At 39.0% G+C, this 22,759-nt stretch overlaps 1 protein-coding gene across 2 annotated transcripts in view; it reads right to left on the bottom strand.

Moving 5' to 3' along the window:
• ESCO1 (establishment of sister chromatid cohesion N-acetyltransferase 1) overlaps nt 1-16,079 on the bottom strand; it is a 31,251-nt gene extending 15,172 nt beyond the window's left edge. Inside the window, exons 1-7 of one of the 2 annotated variants that reach the window (XM_021551549.3) lie at nt 15,977-16,079; nt 13,289-13,392; nt 12,931-13,129; nt 10,977-12,342; nt 10,249-10,360; nt 9,036-9,099; nt 6,854-6,968 (exon numbers count right to left, since the gene is read on the bottom strand). In XM_021551549.3, coding sequence (XP_021407224.1) covers nt 6,854-6,968; nt 9,036-9,099; nt 10,249-10,360; nt 10,977-12,342; nt 12,931-13,127 — 1,854 coding nt within the window. In that variant the 5' untranslated portion in view covers nt 13,128-13,129; nt 13,289-13,392; nt 15,977-16,079. The remainder of the gene's footprint in view (nt 1-6,853; nt 6,969-9,035; nt 9,100-10,248; nt 10,361-10,976; nt 12,343-12,930; nt 13,130-13,288; nt 13,393-15,976) is intronic. The other variant, XM_021551550.3, reaches the window with a different exon arrangement.
• Nucleotides 16,080-22,759: the final 6,680 nt, after the last annotated feature.

Raw genomic sequence — 22,759 nt, 5'->3', positions numbered from 1 at the left:
GTCAGACTTTCTCAGATGTTGCTGGTATCAGTGGCTTTGCGCTTTGGGGAGGCAGATTTTTTGTTTGGATTTTTTTTAAGGATTTCACTGATATTACTACTCTACACACATTCAGTTGTATCAATGGGCTACCCACAGAGGTTAATATGAAGACCCTGTTTCATAAATTATTAGAAAAAGCACATTGTAGTATCTAAAGCAATCTTTTGAACTCTGTAGCCCTAATAAATGTGGACTATAGCCTTTAGGAAATATTTTACAATCTCCTGAAGACAAGGAAGAAGATTTTTGTATAACTGAAGTACTATTTCAAAGCCACACCACAGGACATAATGCTTCAGGCAAAAATTAAATGCAAAAGGTTTAAAATCTAACACATACTGCAATTACACAAAAAGACATGCAAAATAAAGTCAGGAATTATGACAAATGCATGTTTGTACTTCAACAAAACATCTACAGGATGACTATTTTTAAAGTAATGTCACTGCATAAGCAAAAGTGGAAAGGGCATGCATCCAGAGGAAAAAAGTGCTCCCAAATCATAACACTGCATTAAAGCTTGCCAGACCTTCCTAAAGGGAAGAGATCAACAACAGACAACCAAAAAACAAAATGAAACAACTCCAAAAAAACCCGAAAAACAAAAACCCAAAGAAAACAAAATACTATGTATAAGAGTAAATATACTAGGAATTTGAAAGTGGAGGGGTGGAATCTTCTCAGCAAGCATCAGATACTGAAAAATAAACTGCTGACTTGTCACAACTAGAAAAATATGCAAGACGTTTGACTCTCAAAACTTAATGTTTTTCAGAGCAACAATATTCAGGAAAATGTGGGGTTTCAGGCAGAAAAAAAAAATGTTGTTATTCCATTTAAAACAGTTTTCTAAACAACAATAAAGAGAAAAAAATACTTTTACTTCCTAAGCAAATTCTGCACATATACATAGCAATTAAGAATTCCAGTATCTAAGGCAATCCTAAAGTACAGAATATCCACTGTTTTAAGACTGACTGTAATTGAACATTGAGACAATACTGCCTTCACTTCAGAAGGGTTTCTTAATTCTGTGTTAGACAGAAAGAAAAGTCTTACCAATATCGTCTTTGAGAAGGTGCATGTCTGCTGATCCTCCATATGTGCAATAAGGAACCCTGCAAGCAAAAACGGCATTTGGTGCCTCTGTAGAAGATGAAAAGGAGCCTTTTTTTTTTATTGTCTCTTCAGTCACAGATTGGGTCATCTCCTTCTTGATTACCTAGTATTAGAGGAAAACTGTTTTTTTCCTCTTTTCCTCTCGCCTTTTCACAGAAGAAAGAATAAAGCCTAGCCAGAGAAACAGGCAGGCTGGAAAAGAAATACAAGAAATGCAGGAAGAAACAACACAAAGATTTTGGGGCTCTCCGCAGAAACTTTCAAGTTCAAAGAATGCTACTTCAGTGAAAGATGCATTCAAGACTAAAACTGATGGATAGATCCCCTTGCTGACCAGGAGGATCAGAAGACATGTCCCAACTCAGAATAAAATCCAGTCTTCATTTTGAACAAAACACCCCAACCAAGAAAAAAAAAAAAATCCCAACTCATCACCAGTGCCCATCTCCCTACAAAACTATTTTAACAAAAGAAAATAAAGATGTGATACATCTAATTTTCCTTAACATATCTGAAAAATGAAAGTGGAGGGTCATTATCCATCATGAAATTATATCTTCACTGGTCATTGGCTAAAGCAATATGAAAAGTAATACAAAGGAAGAAAATAAATCTGTGCACTCTTTATGATGGGCAGGTAATCCATTCTGAACTCGTATAAAATATTAAGCAGAAATATTGTATTACAGAAAGTGCTCTGATGAGCACATTGGCTTGGATAAGGTTAATTTCCTTCACAGCAGCTGCTATGGTGCTGTGTATTAGATCTGTGACCAAAACAGGGCTGATAACACAGGGATGTTTTAGCTATTGCTGCACAGTGCTCACACACAGCATTCAAGGCCTTTTCTGTTTCTCACACTCAGTGCCAGTGAGGAGGATGGGGGTGCCAAGAAGTTGGGAGGTGACAGAGCATGCCACACAGCATCCTGTCCAGCAGCAAGAACTGGGGAAAGAGGGAGGAAGAGGAAGATGTTTGGAATTAATTGCATTTGTCTTCCCAATAGTTATACATGATTAAGTCCTTTTTTTCCCAAAGAAGGCTGAACATCTGCAAGCTGTCAAACAGCCGTGAACGAATTCCTTATTTTGCTTTGCTTGCACAGCACAGCTTTTGCTTTACCTGTGAAACTGCTCTCCCCCATCCTACTTGGGGCTAATAAGGGAACAGCTGCATGGTGCTTAGCTGCCTGCCAGGGTTAACCCACAGCACAGTGTTAGGGCCTTGGTGCCCAAATTCCACTAGCTAATGTTACAAAGCATTCTCACCTCCGTTCAGGACAAAGTACAACCCACCGGAATTTTTAAGACAAAGTTGGGTTGTTGCAGAGGAGAAATGGGAAGAAGTGATAATAAGAGAGGATACCATCCCTGTAAGAAGAGAGCACCATTTCTGTGGAGGGAAAAAATCCTGCTCTCAACTACCAAACTCCCTCCCTTTTGCTTACGAAGTAGTCACTGTCTCATTTTCAATGGGCTTAGAAAACAGGAGAGAGGCAGTACTTAACTAATCAGAACAATTAACAATTGTCTAAAAACCATTCTCCGAATCTTCAGAGAAATTGCCTAACCAGACTATACAAATTCAGGGAAGAAAATGGTAACTTTAAATGACTGATATCCAAGTTTCCTCAGAAATTCTTCTCATAAGAAATCACTCTTACACTTACTATTTCCACTAAGAGCTGTGTTTTCACCTTAAAGAATTTTTTTTTTTCTGAAACATGATCCATGCACTTGCTGATACTTACAAGGATCAACTACATTTAAGCACATTTGCTGGCATCCAGGCATTAACTCAAAGCTCTAGAAAGGCAAAAAAGTCTGCGCAACTCAAAACTATCCTTCTATCACTTCAGTGATTTGTTTTCACTGTTCATTCATCTTACATGTTCTTTCCTAAAACTGATAACTTATTTTCAAACTAGTCAAATTCAAAGGAACAAACCTCAAAATGGAATAAGTATCCTTGTCATAGGTAATCATTTAGGAGATTTCTTTGTAGCATTAATGCTTTTATAGATTCTTATTTTTATGGTCAAAGTTTTCTCCTGGGTCTCACAGGCAAGAATTTTTACAAGACAAAACCAACTGACTTTCCTTGTCTTGCTTGAACAGCATCTCTCATTTGATGAAAACTGAGAACATTTGCATGTGCATTTGTATTTCTTTCCATTTCAGAATTTAAAGGAACAGATGACTTCATATTCAAGTTCTCATATTTACAAATCACATTCAAGTAATTGCAAAGTAAAGAAAAATGTCAGTGCATTACTCTATAAAGATTCCTATGGCGCTTCATGTAACTTGACAACCTACCAACTGGACATTTAAATGAAATATAAGAGGGCGCAGTTCACAAATATTCAGAACAGACTATTCCGTCAAATACCAAGTCACGGATTTGGAACACAATCAGTTTGTAGCCTTGATCTTAATTTTTTTCCCATAAGAGAGGGGAAAGAAAGAGAGGGATTTCTTTCCCCTAGAAGAAATCTGAACCTAGTCTAAACCTAGGTCTTTGCATATCACTTCAAACACCATTTCCTGGCACTGTTTGCTTTATGAAGTGTCTTGGAGCATTAGATGCTTTGCTTTCTCAGCTAAGTTGTATGCTCTGAAGAGACTTGCTTTTTAAGATGTGATAGCAAGCAAACCTGAACAGAAAAACCCCATCATTTGACTTAGATGTACTTCTACAGAATGAGATAATTTTATGTTTGAAAGCTGCCCAGATAACTAGATGATGTGTTTTAGGAAAGAGAATGGTGCAGGCACAGCTATTAAGTATTTCTTCTACAAACAGAATGTGTGTTATTTTACTTCTGTTAGTCAAATAGCCCTAAAGCTTGTTAAAGATTATATTACTTAAGAAAAGAAGAAAATTAATCTATTCATTATAGTAACCACATGGGAGAGGAAAGAAACTAAGATAGATCTTTAAGGATTAAGTAAAAATAGCCCAAAGCATATTGTGAAAAACAAAACCCAGTTTTACCATAACACCTCTCTAAATATAGCTCAGGGACCAAAAAGATTAGAATACACAGGCAATACTGTAACATTCCAGACTCTGAACCTCAGACACCACAAAAAATTGAAAGGCACAAGCATCAAACTTATATTAAAAAGACAAGGAAAACTGGTAGCAAACAAGCAGCAAAACAAAAATTTTGCATTATGTGACTAGTCAAATAAATAGTCAAATAAATTAGTTTTTAGCTTTGGTTACAAAATGAAAAAAGGATTCTGTACATACATTAAGATGGACTGGCTTGACACATCTCCAAATGCATCAGACCCCACACTGGAGAGCACTAAATTGCATCTTTCAGGCACTTGAGTTTTTTTAAAAGTGTAACAAAGCACTAATTAAATGTCTTTTGCTACGAATAAGAGCATGACTTCCCAACTTTGCTCAAGGTAAAGAATAATGAAACTGCTTCTCTTAATACAACATGCCAGAAACTTGAAATAAAAATTATTTCTAGCTATTAACTATAATTTTTTAGACACTGTAAGTGCTAATTTAAATTATCTGACCTTGTATAGTGAGACTGCTCTCCACATAGGAGAAATTTCAACCTCAGCAGTTTTTAAACCAAATTCTTAATTTCCCTGTTCTCACAGGAAAATTATGGAACTACATAAACACCTTTGAAAAGAATTACTGCTAATAACAGAAAAATAAGCCCAGCCATTCAGAATCCACATTTTAAAAACTCGTAATTTTGCAAGCAAAACTATTAATTACAAAAAAGTACCTTATGTTATTATATGCATTTAATCCCAAATCTTTTTAGTATCTGTAGGAGGAAAGCCTAGTAATTTAGAAGTTAATTTAGCCACTTTTCACCTCTAGAAGCTGGCACAAACTGTTCTAAACATAACTACGTTTCATCTCCACTGCAACCAAGGTCAAGGACAATATTTTACGAAGTGGCTTAACTAATATTTGGGTTCTCCTACATGTTTTGACAAAAGAGCAGTTTTCCCCAAGGTAAAAGAATAACAGACCAATAATCTACTTAATGTTGTCTTGGTAAACTGAAATCCATTATTAAAATGCCCTTTCCACACAATAAAAAGCCTACTCCGAACTCAATGAAATCAAAGTGAATTAGATTTGTATGAAGTGCTGATAGATGTAAAATATTGTGAAGCTGTTACTTACACATTTAGAAAATAAATATCCACTTGCATTTTCCAGAAATACCCATAGAAAACCATAAACCAAGTCTCTCCCATTCTTCCTCATTTTCTCCATTGTTCTTCATCAATTAACCTTTCTTTAAAATTTTGCTTGGTAAACAGCTTTTATTGTTGTATACCTGAAGAAAAGATTACTCTTCTAATTCTAGCTAAATATAAGGATACTCCCAGCATAATCAGCATAATCCCGTAACTCACAAAATATCTCCTTGTATAATAAACACTGCAAAGTGCTACACAAGCCCTCTTCAGGATCCAAGCAGGAAGTTCTGTATTTCTTCATGTCAAAGATCCCAGCAACTTTTCAGCCAAGTTCTATTACTGTATGAGTAAAAATTGAGTTTCACAGAAATGAAAAGGGATATTCTTGAAGTCCTTTTAACGTAGTAAAGATATTTAATAATTCATTTTAATTCTGTTGGTAAAATGGATTTCAAAGAGGCAGTAACTGAAATACCTCTTAAATGTTAGATACAGTTCAGTTATCCTGTGGCTGGGCATTCACATGCCTATATTTGTACAACATCAGCCAACTGCACTGCAGGATACACTTGTCATTTTAGTTCTTAGAAGCTCTGATTTTAAAATATTTCAGTATGGATATAACAGTGTTCAGAATTCATTTGGGTCTATTTCAGTTAAGATTTTCACATGTATAAATCCAAGTATTACATGAAAAAATAAGAACTTGGCAACACCTTCAATTATATATGTTAGAAGTATAATTTCATAAGAAAACTCCTTCCTTCCTAATGGTCTGGACTTCTCTCCCTCTCTAGCCTTTCATTTCTCAAGGATTATCTGACATGTATGTTATTGAAAACACAAACCAAAACAAAATCAAAAACTCCTCACAATCAAGTTGTGTGATCCTACAAGACAACAAAACAACTGTGTTACTCCTTTCTCATTTCACATTTTCTTCTTAACTGTATTTTGTAGCTAATAGCCAAAAGGGTAAGAATAAATAACCCAACTGGTACTACTACTTAAATACTATAGTAAAAATAAGTGCATGCACTGGAAATCTTTAAGTTGGTCTCAGGAAAATGGACACTTTAATGACTCAGGAACAAATCCATTGATACTAATTCTGCACATAATCTACCAGATGCACCTCCCCCTATTAGATTTATCTTATCCCCCTATGATTCTGAAATTTTAAGGAAGTGAGAATTTACACAGAAGTAAAGGCATATCCACTCTCCCTCCCTATTTTCAATGAAAAACCATTCTATTTAAAAATTGCAGAAATTTATTTTAACAAGAAATGTTAAACATTAAGGCTTGCTGACACCATTTTCCCATCCACACTGAATGGCAATCTAGTACAGGTTCTACTTTTACAAGTAATTTACAATGGTGATAAGTAGTATGTATAAGTAATGGTTTTTAGACAAGTTCGTTAAACCATAGCACTGCAAATTCAGTGATAATTTCTTCAAGAAGCTCTAAGCCTTACTAAAAGGGTATTACTTACTGTGATCAGCTGCTTATCACCATCTTTTCCTGCTTCTTTTAGCTTCTGAATAGGTTCCTCAGATGATGGCACGTTACTGCATTTTGATGCTAATGAAGGATTTGACAATGGAGCCCTTGAAACACAAATACATTTCATGTTAAAAATGGAACTGCTTATACACATCATGCTAGATACTCAAAACGTTGAGATTAGTACAAACTTTACCAAGATGCAAATCCAAATTAATTAAATAAAAAACAGTCCTGTATATTTTAACATGCAATTCAAATGAAAAAATAAGGAAATAAAAGGATTAATCAAAAAACAACATTTGTAACTAGCCTAATTACAAGATTTTTTCTGAAAAAAAAGAAAAATTATTATCAAGTGGGTAGGTTAGTCTCAACCATTGACACCAGCATTTACAAGAGGCACTTTCAGAGCATGACTGATGGTGCCTAATGCTATGTATTTCCAAAGTAAGATTTAGGTATCATAAGTCAGGCTGCTAAAGCAGACCATGTAAATATATTCTCATAAATCTAGGTCAGACATCAAATCCCTACAATTAAAACATATTATCTTCTAACAGGTGGAAGTGAAGGGAGGAAGACCCAAGGAATAAATGCATTGATATCACAGCAATCTTACTCAGTTTAAACCTCTCCTTGTCACATCTGAAAGAAACACTGGAAAATACAATAAACTATCACCAAAACTGTTCTATGAACTTGCTCCTAGATTCAGGGGGAAAAAATTACATTTGTTCCAGGTTTGTCCAGGATAAAACTCATAGAGATAAAGCAAAACACACACAAAAATACACATACTTCAACTAGGTATTCACATATTTTTCTGTTTCTGAGCAAACTTAATTGTGGCACCTCCTGTAGCACAGGCAGCAGATTAATCCAGTGACCTTTCTAAAAAAACAACTCTTTCCAGACATTTTCAAAACAGCATTTTGTGCTAAATCAGGGGTAATTTTTTTATTCCCTTCATGTGCCCTAAAATTTGCCTTATGTAGCTACTTCAAGGTTTGCCTTTTGCTGCTGCAACCTTTTCCTACATAGCCCTAAAGAGAGTTATACAGTAGATATGCACACAGGTAACAGATTACTCTGTGTTATGGCAGGATTACCACAGAAAGAATGATGGCTTAAATCTTGGGTACCATATAGAAAGTAGGGTAAGAAAGATCTCAGAATTAAAATATATATCCAGATAAAAGTAAATCAATAGGAGCTTGCTCAAGTAATAAATTTAAGTAGATACTATAAACCTGTTTGGCAGTTGAGAATAAAAATATTTTTAAAAAATCAAAGTTATTGCAGTGCTTATCAGTACATTTTAAACCACTCATTGAACTAGTTTGCATCTACCTTACCAACCATCTTCTGTCAAGTTCCACAGCAGTAGAGTTTTTCAACAGGTACAAAAGGGCTGGTTAATCAAAATTGTTAATCTGGCCTCAGAGAGATGTACTGAAAATTACCTGAAACATTTTTTCTTGTCCCCATTATGAATACAGAAAACAGTAACAACACACTGACCACTGCTGCTGCTCAAGGTATCAGGTACAAATAAATTTTTGTCTTAAGCTTGTAATTGGCTAAAACTAGAGCCTATGTCAGAACTGCACAAAAATGGTAACAGTCAACATGATTAAGGCTAAAATACAAACTTGAACTGTAAGATAAATTTAGTACTGAGAACTTTTTCTTTTAAAATGGCTGCTGACACCTTCATTTTACAGCAATCACAAAATTCTGAATTAAATCCCCTCCTCCTCACCTAAAAAAAATTCCCCACATACAACACTCCCATAGTACAAGGAATAGAAAAATTCCTCCAGATGCAAGTGAAATAATTCAGTACATGAAAATCATGTGGCAAATCCTTCCCCTACTCCCTGGTTCTCATCTGATTTGAGGAAGAGAACAGTATAAATGTTTTTTTTTCCAACTCTGTTAAATAATACTTTTTGAAAAAAAATGCAGCTACAAATATCTTAATTATTTTCTTAGCAAAGCAAAAATATCCCTAAACAATGGGATAAAATTAGTCTGTTTTTACAAAGGACAAGTCACTTATTTGAAACTGAAAACTGAGGCTGGCAGAAAACTGTTTTATAATAAATTCTCTCATAATTCTACCCATGCAAGGTTCCTGTAATTTCATAATGTACAAAATACCATACCTGTTTTCAGATGCAGAAGTCTGACTTGCTACTGAAGTTTGCATCAACTGCGTGGGAGCCAAATCTACAAGTAATCAAAGATTATAACTTCATTATAAAGTTTTTAGTTGCAAAGGAAATTTGAGTTACACAAACAGTGATTTTCAAAAAACATATTCAAAACAATCTGTTCATGGCCAATAAAAAATATTCAAGTTTGAGGCAGTATTCACATGTTTCTCCAAGTATACTTTAAAAAAAAAGGCATTTTTCTCCAACATTTTGACAGCAGTTCTGCAGGACAGTTTGCCAGAAGCTAAACAAGGCTAGCAGTAAACTACACAGGAGTTTAAACATGTTTATTATGACACACATATAAATAGCTGCCTGTATTTTATTAGAATCATAAATGTACAGAATGCCCCCATCTGAAGCACATTCTGCAATACTTAAGGAAAAGAAACAATCAAAAACGCCAAAACAAATATTTTTTTTTTTTAATTCTGTAACAGAAATTAAGAGTAGTTAACCCTCCAAAAGTATCCTACAGTGACAGGAAAAAAACTCCAACTACTTAGTAAAGCTAAATAATAAAACAGTGGACTCAAACTAAGGTTCAGATTTTAAAAAAATACATGAAAACCCAAAACAAACCCCTCACCACTAAAAACAGAAAAAACAATTAAGAGATAACTTAGTGATTTGTTGACCGTATTCCTTAGTCAAATGTACTTCCATCAAAATATTCATATCACACTCATAAGCTTTGACAAACTGCATTCACATGCTGACAAATAAAGACTAAGTAATAAAAACTGGAGAGTGATTACTCAATAATATGGTTAAGATCAAACAGAAAAATTTAGAAGAAACAAATGCAGATACTTATTCAAAGGAAACAGAGCAGAGAATTAACAAAAACCAAGCCAAGAGAAGAAGCCAACTGAAATATGCAACTTTTACTGCTTTATTACATGGAAAAGGAAAGAATTTGGTTTGGTTTCTCCTCTTTCCTACTCCACAGCCCAGAGAAGAAAGCACATTTCAGTGCTACTCAAGTGCCCCTGAGTGTGACACAAAGCAATACAAAACCTCCTGGTTAAAAGTCCCAACTCCTGAAGTTTAGCTCTGCGACAGCTATGCCTTACTCTGTGAACCATTCCTCTTAAAGGGAGACCTACCCTTCCCACAGAACTGACTAAACCAAGTGGAGAAATCTGTAGTAGACAGTTACCTTGAGCTTCACTTTCTCTGGGTTCTTTTTTAACTTGTTTTGGTGGTCTAGGAGCTGTAACACACTTTACAGGAGAGCTTTCTGGACTTGATTCCAAATGTAATCGAAAGTTCTAAGCAAAAGAGAAAACATCAAACTATGCCTTTAACCTCTTAATAAAACTAGCAACTGAAATAAGTATTAATGTTTTGAGTACAGCGTCAGTTTTACGTTAATTTAAGCAGACAAAAGGTCACTTATTAGCTAGTTCATATTGAAGTTTGTGGTATTAAGTTTGAAAAAAAATCTTTTTCATTTTATATATAAACTTGTAAAATATTTCCTACAGAACACAGCTGTCCTTAAAATCTCAAATTTTAGTCATTCAGATAAGGAAATGAGAGGAAAACAGGTTCATTTACTCCAAAAGTGTAACACACCTTTGCAAAATAAAACAGCTACAGAAGCTGAAGAGTCCATATGAATCCATACAACCTTTGGCTCCAGCACAAAATTTTACTGATCAACATTTAGTTAACAACAGAATCTAGAAGGGTGGAATCAATTAATTTTTTGGCTTACTATCACCCATCTATAACAGCACAGCAGTAAATCTCTAATACATTTGAAAATTTGAAGTTACTGTAAAATAAAAGTCATTGTTAAAACAATTCTGAGCATGGGATTCTCAGAAAACAGAATAGATTTAGAACACCCTCCCACTATACACCATAATTAAAACAGCTTACCTCATCTGGTCTTGGCTCACATAAATGTTTTGTCAAGTTAGGCAACAGACCATTTTCTGCACCTTTCCTTGTGGGCTGTTTTGTTTCTAATGTCACTTCTTTAGCTTCAGCTCTTTCAGATGAAGGATGTGATTTCTCCTGTGCACAAGTTGTACTTTCATTCTCAAAGAGTCTTGTTGACAGCTTGCCTTGTGCCTTTGAAAGCTCTGCTTCTGCAGCCATTTGACTTGCCTCTGAAACTTCAGGGAAATCTTTTAAAAAAGGAAGCTTTGGGACATTTGGAAAATTTGAGTTACTTTGCTTCACATTACTAGCTTTCAGCAATTTAATTTTGGTCCATTTAGAGCTTTTGTTTGAGGAGTTATTTCTACCATTCAGAGTGCATTTGACAGGCATTGCTTTTTTGCTAGGGAAAAACCGTTTGCACTGAGTACTTTGATTGGGTTCTTTTTGAGTAAGCATTTCACTTTGCTGTAACTGTGTCTCATCATGCTTTTCTTCTGCTTTGCTATCCTCTGCACTAGGGAAATCTTTTCTCACTTCTACTGTATCTGACTCAATCTCACCTGCAATTTCTTCACAAAGTTCAAGGATGCTCACCCTTTTGGATTTTGCATCAATCTCTGGTTGATCAGCCACATTTGTCTCACCTACAGATGGCTGTGAAGTGTTTTTTGGTTTTGTACTGGGCTTTATGTTCTGATGTGTTTGCTGCTTTTCCTTAGATGCTGTAGAATTTGGCTTAAGAGAATCAGTTTCCGCTTTCTTTGTGTTATTAGGATTCAAAGATACAGGGCCTGTTTGGTCTTTCTTTACTTCGTCAAGACTCTCAGCAGGACATGAAGATGAGGAGCCTTGAAGATTTTGTTGAAAGCTACTGGAATTATCCTTTTTATTGTCTGCTTTACACTTTTTCAGAGAGCTGGTCACTTCTACACCTATTTCTTTATCCTCTTTTGTATTGTTTGGCTTTATCTTTGTGTTTTTCTGTTCCGTTTTTGCTCCAGCAGATTTCAGTGGTTTTGCTGCCACGCTCCGAGTGTGTTTTTTTGCCTGGCTACTGTGCTTAACTTCAGAAACTTTTTCTTCTTTAACTTCTCTGCTGCGCAGGGATCTTGCTGGAACATGCACATGGGTTAACTGCTGCAGTCTCTGTGATCTCCTTGTTACTGGCTCATTTGGTGCAATTAAGCATTTTGACTTAGGAATTTCTTGCACTGATTTTTTCTGGCATACCTCCTTATATTTTGCAGATTTAGGATGCTGCTGTTGAACTGTTTTGCCAGATATTGTTTTATTATTTGAGTTGAGTGCTGATGATCTTGTAGTCATGCGCATTCCTACTTCAGGTTCATTGGTGTTATCACTGAAAGAGTAAAATAATATTTTTTTCAGCATCCAGAAAGTAGAATCTGTTGTAAGATTATTTTCATTCCTCCTCTGCCTATTTCTTTCCTTTTTAAAAAACACTAGATCTTATACTCTCAGTATTTTTGGAAGAATTTGTTCAAGAATTATCAAAAAAATGATCTGGGATAATTTAGGTTCCACCTAGTTACTCTTACGTGTTGTATTTAATGCTTTTTATGCATTGCAAGACTGAACTATGAACCCTGGAGAATACTTTTTAACATTTCTAGCAGTTTTTAATCACTGACACTTGTGACTTTCAAATGACATATGAGTTACATATACATAGATAGATAATATTAGATTTAGTTTTGCTTCAGAAATCTTTTTGAAGGAGGTCTTTCTGGATTTCAAGGCACTTAGAAGGTTCCAGAGAAAAATCATGCAGCAAACAGCATACATAACAATTTAAATGTGATCTCCCTTCTAGCACTATTTAACTATTTACTGTATCTTTAACTCAGATTAACTCTACTTAGATTGTTCCTGCACCAATGTAGTCTATCAAGATAATGCAGAATTATGTAATTTTTTTATCACTGACCTGTTTGGTTTGGCAGAGGTTTTGAGCACAGCTTTCTCCTGCACTGCACACTGACTGGGCTTTGATTTATTTGAGCCATGTTTTGTATCTGACACTTCTTTTTCCTTCTTTGACAAAGATGGCTTGCTGTTCTTGTCCAGCTTTGGACGTTTAGCAGAAGGTTCCACTAATGCAGACTTCCTTTTCTGAGCTGCCATTTCTGTAAAAAAAAACAAGCGACTCTGCTTTTAGACCCTTTGTCAAGTACTGTAACTTTTCATTTTTATATATTTGCTTTCCTTTTACAGCCAGATCATGCTGTGATCAGAAAGCAAATCATTAAAGCAATCTCAAATCAAATGACACTCATTTTACTTACAGGTTTTTACAAGAGGCAATCGATGTTTAGGCCAAAGTAACTTATCAAGGTGTGACAAGAGCATTCCTTATGCATATGTTTACGAACAGGATGTTTCATGCCACCTATGAAGAACAGAAAATGTTCATGCAGTAGACACTTCATAACTTCCTACTCAAGACTCTCAATTCCCATCCTCTTTCATATCCTCAAATAATACTTAGCTTTAGAGTTTCATTGATAAGGAAATTAAAAAAAAAAACAACTAACCAAAAAACAACAATCAGATTTTATTTTTTATTTCCATATCCAACCATTTTTGGCACCTTGCTGTCTTAAGCACTACCCTTTTACCTTTCAAAATGTGGGAAGTAACAGTACAATTGAAAAGGAAGTTGCTCAGCCTTATACCTTTTTTCAGAAAATAGTGTGCTGCTCTCTTTCAGAGCTATCAAAAAACACATGATTTCTGTCAATCCTGTGCTTCACAGCAACAGGGAATAAATTCATTAGACTCAGTTACCAAGTTTAGTAGATGCTACAATAGAACTTCACAGACATCAGCAACCACCTACAACTTCTAATATGACTTAAGCTACAAATCAGAGATGGAAAGCCTAGAACGTAGCATTGTTAGAGGCATTTGCCTTGGGCAAATAAAGACAATGTTTTCATGAGAATTGAAGTGATGTTAATGATGCAGAAGTTACTCTGCACAAGAGTCTGAAAGCTAACAGAGATTCTTCATAAAAACATCTTCACAGATTTGGCTGATCATCCCTTTCATATACATTTCTGTCTTGTGAAACTTTTCAGTTGTCTTATTCAAAGACACCATTATTGTATTATGGTATAGGTAATAATTGTTCATAAAGTTTCACTAATAACTTTATAAAATAAAGTTTACTGGAAGACACAGTGGTCAGAACTTTCATATCATCTTTTTCAATCAAGAATTACCTATTAATTTTTGTCACTGTCAGACTTACAGATTATATACAGGTTTCTACAAAACTACATTGCTTTTCAAACCTTAACTGATCTGATGTTATATCTGACACATTTTTAAGTTCAAATAGGAACAATCCACTGGTTTTGTAACACAGACCAGACACTATCAGTTCATTACAACTAAAGTATGACTTCCAGTACTGACAAATGAATGTCTTTCCCCAACAACTTGAAATATATTTATGTTAAGCTCCTTTTAATAACTGATCATTATACAAAAGGAAAAAGTAAACAACTGTACTTTTTCTTCTCTTTAGACTTTATATTGTCCTTAACCTCATTTTCATTTATCCACTTACGAAACCATTTCTAACCATGCAAAACTGGTAATTTTGTTAAAAAGTTGATAAAAACTCAGATTCCAGACACCAGTGCTGTCTTCTGACCTTCTCCTTTAAAGAAGATACATTATAAACAACCCATATTTAAGGTATTTTTTTTAATTCTACCCAGAGAAGAAATCTCTAATAGCACTTTTTGTGCTATTTTCACGTCTCTCCCTAAGGAGCACGTCGTAGAATTTGCGTGCCTACATTCTAATGGCTCATGAGCTCCATGACACCTCACAAGCCTATGGGTTTCCCCCAGCCAAAGGAAACCCATCAGAGATGCAGTATGGTCACTCATCCTGAAAATAGCAGCCCTAATTGCTGAATAGTCTTTGGTCTCTTAGAGCACAACACCTACCCTCAGAATTTGAGAATATCATGACACTGTATACACCTGGACCTTCTTTGGTTTTTTCCAGACATGACATGGCACACTCGGGGAAGATTAAAAGTACAAAACAGAAAGTACAAAACTTCCCTCACTGGCACTCCTTCTCAGAGAAGGCAACTAAAAAATACACTCTCCTCCCACGGAGCTCTTGAACAGTAATTTCTTTCCTCCTAATACCTTGTACAACAGAGCAAAGTCTTTTCCAGATATTCCAGAACTGGCAGTCTCTGCCCTGGAGAAGTCACCCTCTAGTAAAAGCCGGATTATGAAAAGCAGGGAAGACATAGAAGTGCAGGAACAAACTAGAACACGAGCAAAGAAAGGCTTGGTGCAAGAAGTACGGGGGGGGGGGAACCCCGAAAATAAAACAGAGCAAACAAAAACCTCAAACCCAAAAAAATCCAAACCAACAAACGAACGAAACAGAGAAACGCAAGCCCCACAGCTTCCAGTGCTTAGAGCAGAGGCTGAGGCAGGCTGCCCACCAGCTGGACAGGGCGCGGGTGTCTCGAACCGGAGCCGTCCCGGCTGAGGGCCACGGCAGCGCCCGGCAGTCCCTCCGGCACAGCTCCGGACGGAGGGAAGGGCAGGGCAGGGCAGGGCTCCAATGGCCCGGTGTCAGCGGCCCCAGCGCCCCGCGGTGACAGCGCTGGCGGGGCAGGCCCTGGCGGCGGGACCCCGCCGCCGGCCGCAGCTCCCGCGGCCAGGGCCGCCGGGGCAGGCGGCGATGCCGGGACCGGGCCGGGCCCTCGCCGCGGCTCCCGCCCGCGACTGGGCACGGCCGGCCCGCCTCCCCCGCGACAGCGGCGGGCAGGCCCGATGAGGAGCCGCCGCGGGCGGGGGCTCGGGGGGCAGCGGGCACGGGGCAGCCGGGGGTGAGGGGACTCGGCGGGGGACGGGTGGGATGGGGAGTGTGGGGGTCAGCAACTTCCTCGGCGCCCCTTCTCCCGCCCCTCCGGTCTGCCGACGGCCGCTTACCTCGCAGGGGTGTCAGCGACGTGCCGGCGCTGGCGGAGGCGGCGAGCCCGAGCCTGGAGCCCGCCCACAGCCGGGCACCGCCGCGGCACCGCCCCGGCCCGCCCGCCCGCCGCCGGCCCGGCCTCCCCGGCGGGGCCGCGGCATCTTCCGGCGGGAGGCAGAACGGGAGGGCGGGAAGCGGCGTGCGCGGCGCATGCGCAGCCGCCTCTGAGGGGTCTGCCCTGGGGGGACGCCAAGTAAGGAATGCAGAGACGGTACTAATTAAAACACCCATCTGAGCACTGGAGGGTGTTTGCAAGAGCACGTATTGACAGGACAGGGGAGAATGGCTTCAAACCGAGAGAGAGTGGGTTTAAGGTACTAGGGAGAAATTCTTCTCTGCAAGGGGATGAAGCACTGGAACAGGCTGCCCAGAGAAGTTGTGGATACCCCATCCCTGGAAGTGTTCAAGGCCAGGCTGGATGGAGCTCTGAGCAGCCTGGTCTAGTAGGAGGTGTCCCTGCCACAGCAAGGGGGTTGGAACCAGAGGATGTTTAAGCTGCCCTTCTGGCGGGGGTGTCCCAGTGGCTCAGCCCGGCGCACTGCCGCGTGCCCGGGTGGGCTGTCCGAGCTTCGTCCTTGGCCGAGAACAAGGGGAGCCAGTGGGGCCAAAGTGACTGCCGTGGTGGCCTGCACTGTGTCAGCCTCACAGCTGGCAGCTGTAGTGAAATGAAGAGTCAGCTGGGAAGGGGCCTCATCAATGTGTATAAATATCCAAAGGGAGGGTGTCAATAGGATGGAGTCAGGCTCTCCTTGGTGGTTCTATGTTCATTTCTCTTGGGGTTCCTAGGTCAGGGTGACCCCAAGAGGTCGAAAAGAGTTTTTGCTTCCCTAGCCCGATAACAGCCAATGAAGGAGCCAGAAATGCTTCCGATTGCATTTTCAAGGTTGTTTATTTCTTCTTATCTAAATATTATTTCTCTGACCTGCTGAGCTCTAGCTAGCAAGTCCACCATGGCCATCTGCTGTGCCCTCTCGAGCTCTGTTTACCTTTTATATCAAAAGTTACAAAAGTCTGTTTATAACAATGCACCAGTATCTAACATCTATGTTGGACAGTGTGTCCCCCATCCTAAATCAATAGAAAAGTGTCACCACCACACCAAGACGTGGAGGACAAGAAGAAGGAGAAAAAGGCTAGGACACACCCAAATTCCTCCATCTTGTACCCCCTTGAACCCCATTCTAAAATCCCAAAATTCTACTTTTCCACCCTGTGTTAGTTCAAATATCACACTACTAAAACCCTTGTGACTTGTAATTCCTCATACAAAATTGACAGTTTTTTCCACAGGCTAAAATCAAAGCCACAAGATGTTTTTGACTTCATGCCAGGATCTCCAAGACCCCTGCCAGGGTCTTGAGACAGCCAGGGGAGCCAGAAGGATGTCCTGGACTCCAACAGTTCTAAGCAGTAGGACAAAAGGCAATGGGCAGAAACTGATGCACAGGAAGCTCCATGCAAACATGAGGAAGAACTTTACTGTGCGGGTGACTGTGAACTGGAACAGATTGCCCAGAGAGGTTGTGGAGTCCCCCTCACTGGAGACACTCAAGAACCATCTGGGCACAATTCTGTGCCATGTGCTCTAGGATAATTCTGCTTGGGCAGGAAGGTTGGACCAGATAACCCTCTGTGCTCTTTTCCAACCTGACCAATTCCATGTTTTGGTGATTCTGAGTCCCACCAAGTTCTTGGTGGTATTAACAACAGATTAACAGTAGCAGCGTTTCCTTCGTGTTTGTGGGCCCCTTCTCACAATTATGTTTGCACACACCTTTGAAAACCTTACTCAGCTGTGCAGTTGTGCAGACAGCTGCCAGCCCCCTTGGTACAGGTGTCTGGGAATGTCACTTAGCTGTAAAGCAGGATGGATGCTTGTCTGTGTCTGGAGATTAAAGAGTGTTCTTGGATGTGTCTTGGTCCTGAACCAATATGGGTACGCTCCTCTCTCCAGAGCACTGAGTTCACTCAGTGAGCTGCCTTTTTGAGTCCATTTGTCCAACTTGTTTTGCTTTCCTAAGTCCAGCAGTAACTCTGAAGATGCCAGTAGCTCTACTGTTCTGTGCATTCTGCACAGTATTTCACAACTCACTCTATAGCATAACCACCTATTTGTGGTTTTTGCCACAGTCTAGGATATTTCAGTCCTTACTACACTTGTAAAGTGTTTATACCTCACCAAACCTTATGTCATGGCTTCTTTGCCTCAGGATATTTATGTGTCTGAGCTTGTTGTCTGCATTGGCAAGTATGAGAAGTTCTGAAGAAAAAGCTGAAGATTTGACATCCACGCCACTGATGTGGCAGTCCAGACCAGCTTTTGTCACTATGGATGCAGTGACAACTAGAGTTTGAATATACTGAGTATATTCTGGGGATGTAACTGTGGGTTTGGCTTCCTTCAAAAGGAATCAATTATGCACACTCTGAGACCCTGGATGGTTAGTGGGAGCCATCAGAGGATTCCCTTCAAAAGTGAGTTGCTGATCCTAACTAGAATACTAATGCAGAGGTACCTCATGCATACCTAGTGTGCTTCATCCCTATTATATTCCTAGGGGTAACCTGGATTAGGTCCTACCTGAAATGCACATAAGTGTATCAAGATCTCAACATTCAGTATCTTTGCTCCACAGATTCCGACACATACCCATTCCTATCAGTCTATACTTGCCAGTATAGTGACAGCCTCCATTTATTTGACTGTGAATTCACCTAGTGATGTGTATACACCACTGGAGAACAGTGTGATGAATCTCAGCCAATAGCCATGAAAAGTTTTAGAAGAAAAGATACAATGTGATGGGTTTCTCCCAGAGATTTCTGATTTCCTTTACAATTTCTGGTTACAGCTCATTGATCTAAAGGATCAAATACTTATTTGTTAATGCTTGAAGTATTTTTAAAAGGGTTATTTTTGTTTTTATAATAAACTTTCTAGGTCTGTTTTATAATCTTCAAAACATTTTAGTGATTTCTATTGTTATCACATTTATAGTGGAACAGTTGGAAATTGCTGTCAAATTTCTGACTAGCATAAATTTCTTCATATAAATATCAAATTTACCTGGAGATACTCTGTTTTGCCTGTAAAGTTTTCTGTCTGGAACTGGAACAAGGAACTGCATTCCTTGATAAATCCTCTTTCTGGACACACCTCATTGAAGCACCGTTTGTACTGGATAAATGGGAATTTTCAGCAGCTGTAGATTTTTTTGAAAGCTGATAGAAGATGTTATTTATAACTCCCTGTAGCAGCTCCTCTTTAATGCATGATAATCTGCTGTGACTTTACAATGAATGCAGCCACATGTGGTCTCTTGCTCTCCTTCAGTAACTGAATATTTTCCAGATGAAGGATATTTTAATCACTAGGCTGCATGTAAATTTCCTGAAGGGTGATAAAAGCATTTCTTTATGTTACCATTATCTTTATAAATTTAAAATTATATTTTCCCATATCTCTTTCTTAGGAACATGAAGCAAGTAAGCCTAGATTTTCTTCCATCCTTCCATGAGATAGGAGTTTACTGTACAGTAGGGAAATAGTAAAGTAGCAGGCATTCTTATAAAGCATTAAATTTTAAAATTTGGAAAAAATTATTTCACGGGATAGAAGAATATCAGTAATTTTCCTGTTTTCCACAGAAGGTGGCAGCATTCTGAAGCACTGATGTCAGTGTGAACTTGCTAGCAAATTGCCGTTGTTGAAAAAACACAAACTTTACAGAAATTTCCTCTCCTTGGAGGTTGTGTTGTATATAAATAGGAATGCTTGGGCATGAATTGTTGAACTGGGGAACCTGGGGAGGGAGGAGAAACTACATTCACATAGGTGGAGTATATAAGATAGATAGTATATAAGATAGATTTAACCCCAAAAGATTTAACCCCTTGGTTAATTTAGCCATGTTTATTTACCACTGCAGTCATACTGCCGGAGTGCCTCTTGTCTGAAGCAACGTGAAAAATTACTTGCTTCTAGGTTATGCCTGTTTTCATGGAATAAATCAGCTGATAATGGATCACTCCACTAAATGCAGAGAATGTCCTGTTGGGCTACAGCTCTGGGAGATGACTGTCACCAGAGAGTGGAAGCTTCTGTTATTTTCTCCACTTCTTTGCCCACTCTCAGCAGTGTTCTCCAGTTCCTTAACCAAGCCAGCCTCCATCTAAACACCTGAGCGACCCCCATAGACATGCAAATGTAACTTCCTGAGCTAGCAAAAAAACAAACAGAACCAGTGGAAAAACTGAGTCATATTCTACCAGAGTGAGAAAGGCCGTATGACTGGAATCAGGATAAGAGAAGACAGGGGAGGAGGAAGCGCAAGCCTTCCCCTTTTGGCATGAGGGAGCTGTTAACATTGACAGCTGCTTGTGAAACCGCAGCCTTAGGGCGGGCTGCATAGTTACAGGATTGAGCTCTTGATCCCAAACTCAATCCCAGCGGTCCTACCGGCACGCAGGTTTTACAGCCCCCTTTGACATGCAAACGCGCTTCCCACCCTGCCCTCCTTTTTATGAGACATCTCATCTGAGCAAGGAAGTGGTGACAAGACAACCAAAAGGCAGGAGCTGCTTAACCTTTCACCGGTAATTAACCTTGCAAGCACCTCTAGAGACTCAGAATGCCTCAGACAGATGAGGTAAGGCCACACGGGAAGATCATTTAAACCAAATGACTGGCTTTCTAATCACTACATATACAGAACATTTAAGGAACTGGAAGATCAGCTGAGACAGCACAGGGCTACGATTTTCCTCCTTTCAGCTGATTCAGAAAGTCTCTCTGTCCTAGGAAGAGGGGATAAGTTTATTTTTGCATCTCCAGTAGAAGGAATGAGACAGGAAAATTGGATCCTTAAGAGGAAGAGATGCTTGCCGATGAAGAACCACTATATGCTTAGCAGATTTTTCCTTTCCTTCTGATGGAATGAAAATTAAACAACAACAACAACCCAAAAAGTGGCCGAGATATTCCACAGCAGATTGGCTACAACAGAGTTACCTGGGGAGACCCAGCATGTATGCTGGAGGTCAGTAGCAAGTTCCCAGGCTGAGTCTCTTGGGCTTCTTTATGCCTTCCTCTTTCTTAGTCATTGCCTTGAGCATTCCAGGGCTCTTTATTAGAAGCTGGAATGCTGGGATGAGAACCCCAATAAGTGGCACAGGTTGAAGTGTGCCCGCGTTTACAGCAGCTCGATGACTCAGGGAACAACTTTTTTTTCCCTCGGGGTAATGATGTACTGAGTTGAAGAGACCCGAGGAGAAGGGAGTACAGGGCTGAAAGTCTTTTTCCTGGCAGGAGTCAGGTAGCTACAGGAGTTGTAGGTGAAAGAGGCAGTTCCCCTCTGGAATTCCTGTGCAGAGGGCACGTGGGACAGCAAGGATTGGAAAATATGTCCTGGCTGCCTGGAGTTAAAGAGCTTTACAGGGCAGTTAATTGAAAAAGTAGGGGGCTGTGTTCAAAATGGGAGGAGTTAGAATTTGAATAGTTGGTTTTCTTTTGGTGTTTTTCTTTTTGCAGGGAAGCAGGGGGAAAAAAAACTGGGCTGGGACTTGTCCACTTTGCTTGCGCCTGGAATGTGACTTGGGGGTTTTTTGTGTTTGTTTGTTTGTTTTTGTTGATGTTGTTGTTTTGTATTTGATTTTTGGGGTTATTTGTTTGTTTTATTGGTTTTATTTTTCCCAGGGGAAGAGAAGAACAGGAATAAAAAGAACTGCAGATAGCTACATCTGGAGGGAAAGCTGGTATAGGCTTACAGAGATTTGGGTCCAGGACAGAAAATCAATATATGTATGAGTGGTACACAGGGATCCAGGCCATTCCAGAAAAAGGAGGCTGTTACCTGAAACATTTGGGAACTGCTGAGATAAAGTAAGTTGTTCCATTCTGTTGATTTGAAGGGCTCAAACAGTTGAGATCTCAGCTGGAAATTGCAGCATGAAGAAAGTAAGGAGAAGCTTCCTGAACCACTTCTGGGGAGTAATTCCTGATTGTGGAGCTCTTTTCCAGTCTCTGTAATGATGAGTCTTAGATCTAGAGTGACTGCACTCTGCAATAGTCAGCATGTTGGTACCTGAAGTGTGACACTCAGTGCCACATTGACCTGCCTGGAGTCACTGCTGCTTTATTGGCATTTTCTTGACACTAGCTCCTGTGGAGTTGTAGACTCCCACAGCCCTTTCTACTAATTATTTTAAATGGTGCTATTAAGTGTCTTGGTTTCTGAAAAAAACATTAATTCTTCTGTTTAGTGTGAAATGTATACAATAGATTAGTTTCTTTGTATTTAAAGAACTATATTTGCCTATTGGAAATTTTCAGGTTTTTAAAGTTTTTTTTTTTTTTTTTTTTTTTTTTTTTTTTTTTTTTTCCAGGAGTGGACACAATAAATTACACCTTAAAGTCTTGGTCTTTATGATCTGGTGCTAAGACAGCTGAGGCCATGAATGGCTCTTGGGTCACTGAAGGCCTCACAGAGAAAAAGAACTGTGTTATGCATTGACTCCAAGGGAAAAATGAGAAGATGTGGATGTTCTGATGTTCTGGAGCATGTATGTGATATATTCTGTCTTAGTCAGAAGGGTGGAACTAGATAATCTCTAGAGGACCCCACCAGCTTCAACTTCAGCTACTTTGGAATGAATTCTGAACTAGGAAAAAGTTTTTTTAAGAGGTAGGTGTCTGCAGCCTTTGTGGCTTGGAATTTCATTTTTGTCCTACTCCATCTTTT

This window comes from Lonchura striata, chromosome 1, assembly GCF_046129695.1.
Source record: "Lonchura striata isolate bLonStr1 chromosome 1, bLonStr1.mat, whole genome shotgun sequence".
NCBI classification, from domain to species: domain Eukaryota; kingdom Metazoa; phylum Chordata; class Aves; order Passeriformes; family Estrildidae; genus Lonchura; species Lonchura striata.
This window is presented reverse-complemented; position numbering and strand designations above follow the sequence as displayed.